Raw genomic sequence first — 9,142 nt, 5'->3', positions numbered from 1 at the left:
CATGCCCCTTTGACATATTAAAAAATTATTGAAAAGTATTTTTTAACTGTTACTTTAACAAGAGAGGTCAGAGCCTTTTATGTAGCAGTTGGTACCTTCTTATAAATTGCTGTGTGGGTTTTAGCTTCTTTATATAGCTCAGCTATAAGAGCCTGAACACATATTGTAACTGGGCCATAACTTGGGCTGAAGTTTTGCTGTCAGTGAGATGTGCTGACATCTGCTTGTTGACAAAGTCCTCTTTAGAAACCTCTCCCTTGTGCCCTGTATGAAGTATTGTACATAGTTTGCAGAAGGATCGTCCACTGGATGGAATCAGAGCCGCTCCTGTGTGTTTGCATTTGGCTTTACTGCAGTCATTTGAGTTTTCAAGTTGTGACCCTCTCCCTCGTTAACGGCAGAGCTCAAGCAGTTCTGTTGGCAGACAGACGTGCCTTCTAAGGCAGGGGACAAAGGGATTTTTCATCCATTACTAATTGATGTTACTCTTTTCAGCAGACCAAACATGATTCTACTGTACAGCTGCCAAAATTGTCCCAGACCCAGAAAGAATAGCCATTCTTTCTCAAGTATTTCTTATTTTTTTACCTAACTTAACAAATGTTTCCTTTAGCTTTCAGCTACTTTTAGGGGGGACTGATCACTTATATACTAGTAGGTATACACCAATTGAGTATTCTTTTATGAACAAACAGAGCTTACAGCCATTTTAGTGTTGCTATGGCTAACTCCAAGAAGCAGTATCATTCCAAGAGTGTTGAGAAATTTGCAAAAGAGAAAGTGAACCCCCAAAACCATTATGCATTATCCACAGGGTGTGATTTCAGGCTCAGAATTGAGTGTCTCCCAAGGGATCCCCTTGGTGTCCAACAGCTACTGTAAGTTTGACTTTCCCCCTCTGACCTCTCTCCTCCTCACTCACGACCCTGTGATTTGTAGGTATCCAACTGGTTTGGCAACAAACGAATCAGGTACAAGAAGAATATCGGCAAGTTTCAGGAAGAAGCCAACCTCTACGCTGCAAAGACAGCCGTGACAGCCGCACACGCAGTGGCCGCAGCTGTGCAGAACAACCAGACCAATTCGCCCACCACGCCAAATTCTGGTGCGTACTGGGCGCTCACTCCCTGCTCAGCCCAGGCAGCCTTAGGCCACAAAGCCCTGTCCCACAGGTCAGGAAGCAAGAGCCCTACTGACGGCACGGTGGCTTTATAAAGGAAGAATTGTGTAAAAATGCAGGCTTGCTCCTGGGATGGGGAATGACTGAATGGCCAGAGCCCGTACAAACTTACTGTTACAGTGAGTTCGCTCGCTACTGGTAGGTTTTGGAACTTTCGCACTTTGTAGTGGTTTTTAATTCAGCAGATTAGGCAACGTGCCACCACTAATGATTACTTTAACTATATTCTTCTATCATTTTAAGGTCAATAGTGCCTGTCAAAGAATGAAATAGCAGAAGTGGGACATTTATCTGTTGCTGTGCAATGAGGCTAGAATGTTGGAGTGAAGTTCAGTCCTGCTTTATACCTCATGCGGTCACAGACTTGTCTGCTGCCCTTCTTAGCATTTCCCCAGCACCTGTGCTGGCTTGCTAGGATTGGCGGGTGGTTAGCTGTGAGGGATGTGGGACTTAATACATGGGTGCAATATCTTGGCTCCTCATACCTAAATTTTATGTGACATTTGTGATGGAATTAGAAACTTCTTAAAATTACAGGGAACTTGAGTGACAATGAATGTTGTGCAGCTGGTCCAAACAGATAGACTTGAGAAGCAATTCATACTATTAATATATATCTTTAAAAATTCAGAAATGGGGGAGTTTTCTGTTTGTTTTGTGGTCTTTCTCTCTCCCCCCCCTGCCCCCCGGGTTTTTAATGGAACATGAAAACAGATGGAAGTTAGGTAGAATTATGGCTTAGAACGAGCTTCAGAAAAATATTTCTTCTCTGGGTAGTTGTCCACCATGGAATTAATGATGGTGAAGAGCATATTTAATGACCAGATCCTGGAGATAAAACGGGATGGTGCCAGGCCAGCTACTAGGTGTTTTTCTGTTTATTTTGATTTTCTCTTTGTTTCTTATTGAGCTTCCCCATTGGTAGGACTCTCCTAGCTGTAACATGACTCGGGACCTAGCTCTTTGCCATTACTCTCCATCCTCTTAGCCCGGAAATGCTTCATGTGTGCAGACCTTTCCCTCCTGTGCCTGTCCTCCTTTCCCGCCTCTAGGTCTGTGAGGGTTGTGTGTAGCTCTCTGTTATTCAGCCACTTAACTCTTTCCTTTCCAGGTTCTTCTGGTTCTTTTAACCTCCCAAATTCTGGGGACATGTTCATGAACATGCAGAGTCTGAATGGGGATTCTTACCAAGGGTCCCAAGTCGGAGCCAATGTGCAATCACAGGTAGGAGAAATGCCCCGCCTGGGGCCTTTCTGGCAGGGTAGGGTTTGGGCTCAAAACTCCTTGCTCTCACCCCGTGGAAGTGGCCTGCACATCTGTGCAGGACCTGGGCTGGGTGCTTCCAGACGTGACCCATCAGCCCCACATTTAATTTAACGAGAAGTCAAGCGAACAGCGACTTTTGATGATTCAAACTTGATCAACTTTGTGAATGCATTCGGCTCTGGCTTGAGCTCATGGAGAGGGGTTAGGGGCATCTTATTTTGTACCAAAATAGACCAGAAAAATTGTGTGTACCAGTGAGTGTATGATTTACAAATAGATTACTGTTTTATGTCTGTGTTTTTTTAAGTCAGAATATAAAAACCTAAGTTCTTAAAATATATTCCAGGTTCAACATTTTTCTCATCCTGTTGAGAACAGTTTTTATGCACATAGGTGTGTGTGTGTATGTGCGTGCGCGCGCGTGTGTGTGTATATGTGTGTGAGAGAGATCAGTATACACATTTATAAGTAGATTTCACCCACAGCCACCACACACATTTGGTCGGTGTAGATGGAAAGTTTGCATTGCCATGAAGACATTACTGTTTCTGGCATAAAAGACGTGTGAGTTTAAACATGCAAAGAATGGTTAAAATTCTGCCAGTCACGTTTGATTGATAATGTGTCTTTCATTGAAGATGCTAAACCCACGTGGCACACATAATTTAAATTGTTTCCTTTTGTAAGTGATGATGTTTTAATAGATTTGTGATGATGAATTTTGTTTCGTCTCACTTCTAGGTGGATACCCTCCGTCATGTTATCAATCAGACGGGAGGCTACAGTGATGGCCTTGGAGGAAATTCACTGTACAGTCCACATAATTTAAATGTGAGTACTCTGGGGAACCACATGTGAAGAGCTGTAGAAATAGTGTCAGGTAAACAGCGACTAATAAATAAATTAATGGCCATTTGACTTGGCTTCTCATCTGTGGGCAGGTAGGGAAGGCAGCGTCTTCACTACCCTTTTATTTTATGAATTTAAACACTTGTTGCTTACATGCCCTTAGAAGTCCTCACAGATGCCCAGAGTGCATCATCAATAGGGGCTAAAACACCTGTCCATCAAGGTGCCATCTCCTACTGCCTCTGCCGTGTGGGTCCAGGAAAAAGGTGAAGAACAAGTCATTTATCTGAGAATCGAGCAGCAGGAAAAATTCCCCCACACAGCTCAGGCGAAGGGGACAGCCTTGGAGGGCCCACACGATCAACAAAGGCTGCACAAAGGATTCTGCTCTTCAGAGCAGTTTGCTGTGCTGTCAGCATGGAAGACACACTGCCCCTCAGGTTTTAATTATGGAGGAACTGATTTTAACTTTCGTAGCCAATTCAGCTTAACATTCCCCCCCGCCCCCCACACACACATGGATGGAAAATGGGGTGGGGGGTTGGGGAGGTGGCGGGGATTAGGTCATTAGGGTGGAGCTGGGATTCCAGATTTAGGGAGGAAATGAACCACCCAACACATGGTGGTAGAGTCAGGAAGAAAATGGACACAATTCTCCCTTTTTAGGGCCTTGACTTGCTATGAGAGTAAAATATTAATGATTTAAAAAGTGATTGAGGATGTTCAATTGTAACGGGGAAAAAGGACCATTAAATACTCAAATCTTTTACATTTGAAATGTCAAATCTTTCTTTTTGGGTTTATAAATAACTCATAATAACCCACAACAAACCATATAAAAAGCCTTTTAGTTGCATTTCTCCTTTTTCATTTAAGTGTTTTGAAATGCTTCAGAGAATGTGCGATATCCTTATCAACATGATAAAATATGAAACTGTGATTGCCTGCAGCGTTTTACAGACATGAATTCCATCTTCACTGATGAGGCTTGATAAGGCGCTGTTGTATAATACAGTGCATAATCTCAAACCACCAGAGTAAGGATTAATTTATTTTGAAAAAAAAAGAATGCTTGCTGACAACCTCTCCTCCAGCTGCCAGGCTGGGTAAAAATATTGTACATTTGTTGTTTATAAATTTGGATAAAAGAGGAATGATGTTTACTTCAGATGGAATGTCTTCAGACTTGTATCTGCATAAGAGTCTTTCTTTTTCTAAGTAGATTTTCATACCTGAGGGTGAAAACTCTCATAGCTTACCTTTTAGATAGAGAAGAGGATTTCTTAGCGTCCACACAAATACGCATAAGCATGTCAGCATCCGCCCTGCACTACTGAGGCTTCGAAATACACTGCTGACACTGGTTTTTTTCCTAACCTGAACGCCTCAAACCGGAATATCCCTTTCCCTTTGGCTCTGGCCATCTCTGTGGGTGATCCTAGGGAGGAAAGGGAGTTCTCCAAGAACAGCCATCACGGGAGAAGGAAGAATTCCCAGCACACGGCTCATCTAGCAGCCAGCACCAGGCTGCACAGGGAATCTAGAGAGTTCTCAGAAGCCTGCTGACACAGGCCTAAAGGAAGACATTTTGGGTGGCCTCTCAGAAGTTGCAGACGGATGTGAAGGATGCAGGAGGACCGGGGAGCCTCATGACCACACTGACATGGGTGTGGGAGGTCCGGACCTGGGCCAGCCCCGCATGAGGCCCCTCTGTGCCGCGGGCGCTGGGTGTCAGCCAGCTCGCCCTCGCCTTCTCTCCAGAAAGGCCCGCCCCGTCACTTCCACTCAGTGTTCCCCAACTCACAAGCCCAGCACCTCCCTCTTGACTGACATAAAAATATGTAGCGACAAGCTGTCTGCCACAGCAGAAATCTGATCAGACGTTGATTTCAGCAATTGCCTCGATAGGCCAAGACATGAGGCAAATTTGTTTCTGAGTACTGTTATTGCTGATGCAGACCTGAGGCAGGAAGGCCCAGTGGCTTGTGAAAAGCGGTAGCAACATCCCAGATAGGAGCTCCCGTTAGAGATAATTGGAATGCAGATTTGAATAGTGTGTGCTCCTCCACAGTTGGTGCGTTTTCATTCTGGAGGATCCTATTTGGAGGGGAAGCCTGGCCTTCGTTTTCCCGGGATTATAGCAGCTGACTGTCCGCCTGTGTGAAAAAGGGCGGGCGGTTCTTCTCGATGGAGACGAGGATTAAGCCAGGCTGAAGTTTGTACTCCGTGGACCCACGGTCTTGCTGAGGCATTGCCCTGACTTCTCCACTGCTCCCTTCTGAAAAGATTCCCTTTCTAGTCACCTCCTCTTTACCAGCAAATCACAGGCTAAGGTCGGTGCCAGCTTCAGACTGGCAGAGCCCTCCCTCAGTGTGCTGATTTATTGCCAAGTCTTTACTTGGTGGGATGGATTTGTTTTACATGCATTTAATCCCACTTTAACACATGCTTCAAAGTGCTGCCAAAGTGGGTTTAGAAAATACATTTCGCTAATGCATCTTTGCTCTCATGTTGTCATCTGGTATTTTAAATCGGGGAGTAGAATTAATATGTAGACGTGCACCCGTTGAACTGTGTTTCTCCTTTCAGGCTAATGGAGGCTGGCAGGACGCAACAACTCCATCTTCTGTGACTTCTCCTACAGAAGGCCCAGGAAGTGTGCACTCTGATACCTCTAACTAATCTCTGGCAACACTTTCCCTGAGCTGACATGCCTCGCTAGTGCATTCAGAGCAATAGGAGGAGAAGGAAAGCAGTTTTGTGGCCCACCATCTACAGCTTTACTGTAAAACCTTGTCTTATTAGAGAACTTGGTCATCTGTTTTTTAAAGAATCATAATCATTTGTATTTATACTTAAAAACACACAATGTTTAAAAAAAAAAAGCACTTTATCCAATTAGGCCAAGATTTAACATTGTTGACAGTCCTGTAGCTATTTTATCATAATTTATTATCAATATTTTACATTAATGGTTTCACAGTTGCCAAGAACTTTGGCCTTAAGGGTAAAAAAGTACAATGTATGCTAAACCTCAATGGTTAAAGCAGATGCAAAGACTCACCTCACCTAAACTGAACTTCTCGCGTGTTTCCATCGCAGACTTTGCTTGTCTCTCTTTCATATTGCTAAAGGAGTTGGAATAAAGGAGCTATTTGGCTATCTCTGTTAATGATGGTTGTGCTTAAGACTCTTCTTCGTCACATTTTGTTGCGATCTCTTATGTTATAATTAGATCAGAGACTGGTGGCATCTTTTCTCTCTCTCAAAGCACCAGTGCCCAGAGTCTGCTTGGTAATTAAATTATGGATCCAGACTGTTCTGGGAGATGAAGGTACTTGCTGCTGATGGAGGTGAACATGAGATCCATCTGGGTTTTACGATGTGCACTGGGTGCTGCACAGACTTGTCAAGGTTTGCTACGTCCTCTGGGCATTGACCAAGGCTCTGCTCTCTGGAGTGTTGTATATAGTGTAGCAAAAGAGTATTTATACATCTCACCAATCAAAACACAGCTTTATTACCTCATGCGAACTCATACAAACCAATAGAATTTCAACATGTTCTGTAGCTTAGAGTGCTCACTTACTACCTCTGAACAATACTCACGCTGTAGTTTGTCTCTTTCTTATCTTTTTGCATCTTGTAATTAACTCTTCGTTTCCCTTCATAAAATGTAATGTACATTGTAATCTTTTAAAAGAAAAATCAGGGTTGCATTTGCAACTTTTAAAAAACCGAGGGTGGAAACATTGGGTCTTTAACACAGAATCAGTAAAACTGTTGTAAATACTGAGAAACATTTTGAATGTTCTTCATCTTGTTACTAATTCATGCAAAAAAAAAAAAAAAGCGGCGACTAATTGTGATGCATTCGGATTTCAGTATTCAGTACTGTATATTTCACCCTGTGTGATGGGGCCCCTCTCCTTTCTCTCTTTTTGTATTGTATGCGATTCTGAAACTGATTGAGTCATGAAAATAATTTGTGGCGGTGATTCTAATGTATTAAAAGCGTTTCGTGTTCCTTTCTAACTGGATTACACCCTGGATTGAAAAAGTCTTCCTCCTCATAGTTATATGTAGTTTCAAACATGAATAAACTTTTTGCTTTCATGATTAAATGTTGATGCCGTTTCTTACACCACCACGTGAACCAGCCAATACAGACCCAGGGGAGAGCCTGCCCAAGGCGGGCCTGGGTGCGCAGGTGTGTGGCCTGTGAGAGGGGGACTTTGAGGTGACGGTGGTGTTGGCAGGATGGAACAGCCCCTACCATCTGACAGCTCTGTGTGCAGGCTCCTGGCTAGTTGCCAGCCGCTGTTCCCTGCCCTCCTGATCCTTGCGCTCTGAGCATGCCTAAGGAACACTTGCATTTTCATAGATTAGGAAACTAAAGCTCATAGAGGCTAGCTAAGCAAATGCCACCGGCCACACACCTCGGACAACAGGGGCCATGTTTGAAGCTGGGTGTCTACCCTTGGAGCTTACCCTCTCCATCCTGACCTCATGATGCAGTTGGCACTCGCTAGCTAAGTGGAAAAGCCTTTGTTGTAACTTTAAAAATAGCCAGTCTTGTCATGCTCATTTCTTCACTTTCATAACTTCTGTGAGACACCAGTTAAGAACAAGCAAAAGTTTGTCTGGAAAGAGTAACCCTCAGATGCCATTAAATATATATATATATATGTGTGTGTGTATATATATATATATATATATATATATATGAAACCTGCAACTTATCTTAACACATTTTTAATTGGAGAGAGAGAAACATTTGTTGTCCATTTACTTATGCATTCATTGGTTGATCGAACCTGCAACCTTGACGTATCGGGATGATGCTCTAACCCAGTGGTTCTCAACCTTCTGGCCCTTTAAATACGGTTCCTCATGTTGTGACCCAACCATAAAATTATTTTCGTTGCTACTTCATAACTGTAATGTTGCTACTGTGATGAATCGTAATGTAAATATCTGAAAGGGTTGTTCGACCGCCAGAGGGGTCGCGACCCACAGGTTGAGAACCGCTGCTCTAACGACTTGAACTATGGAGGGCCAGACTATAGTTTAAAAAAAACTATGAACAAATTCCTATGCACACTGCACATATCTTATTTTTAAGTAAAAAAAACAAAACGGGAACAAATACAATATTTGTATTTGCATGTGGCCCTGCGGGCTGTAGTTTGAGGACCCCTGGGCTAGGGCCTTAACATAGCTTTTAAAAAACTCTAAACTTGTAAAATGTAAGACCAACTAGACATCCTTTAACTAGATTAAACATTGTTTTTGTTTTATTCAAATGGTTAGAAATTTCACATACGTACATACACAGCTGTCGCTGATATCCAAATCTTTATAATAAAAGAAGTCAATAGCAGGTAATTGGCCTGTTTACTATATATCTCAAGGAAATTGACTCACAGGAAATCAAATTAATGTTAATCAGTTGCAGCCAATTGTCTATGATAAATACAACTGTTTTACTGTTTGAATTGGTGGAACCAGGCAAAACAGGGTGTAGGGCCACCATTCCCATTAATCTTGAGCCAGTTATGCTGTGAGAGTCAACTTTATAAAATAGATGGCCCTCCAAAGCCATCCTCCCTCGCGCGGGCTCAGCCTGCCTGCAGGAGCCTCTCCCAGGGCTAAGCAGTTATTTGCATGATTCAATTAGTGTATGGGTCAGCCTTTCTTATCTTTTACATAAAACCGCCTCTATGCTGTGTGGCTTTGCAAAAATACCCTGTGGACACCGGGCACACATGCACACACAAATATGTCTTCTTTAACTTCCTAAGGACCGTCTCAGGGTTGACCTCAGGTTTGTTGAGAGAAGCATAT

At 43.1% G+C, this 9,142-nt stretch overlaps 1 protein-coding gene across 3 annotated transcripts in view; it reads left to right on the top strand.

Annotated features, from left to right (window-relative positions):
- PBX3 (pre-B-cell leukemia homeobox 3) overlaps positions 1–7,419 on the top strand; it is a 184,520-nt gene extending 177,101 nt beyond the window's left edge. For all 3 annotated transcript variants that reach the window (XM_006768559.2, XM_015567075.1, XM_015567074.1), the window contains 4 exons: positions 940–1,105; positions 2,292–2,404; positions 3,188–3,277; positions 5,885–7,419. In XM_006768559.2, the coding sequence (XP_006768622.1) occupies positions 940–1,105; positions 2,292–2,404; positions 3,188–3,277; positions 5,885–5,977 (462 nt within the window). In that variant the 3' untranslated portion in view covers positions 5,978–7,419. The remainder of the gene's footprint in view (positions 1–939; positions 1,106–2,291; positions 2,405–3,187; positions 3,278–5,884) is intronic.
- The last annotated feature ends 1,723 nt before the right edge of the window (positions 7,420–9,142 follow it).

The sequence above is a fragment of the Myotis davidii genome, unplaced genomic scaffold (assembly GCF_000327345.1).
Source record: "Myotis davidii unplaced genomic scaffold, ASM32734v1 scaffold142, whole genome shotgun sequence".
NCBI classification, from domain to species: Eukaryota; Metazoa; Chordata; class Mammalia; order Chiroptera; family Vespertilionidae; genus Myotis; species Myotis davidii.
This window is presented reverse-complemented; position numbering and strand designations above follow the sequence as displayed.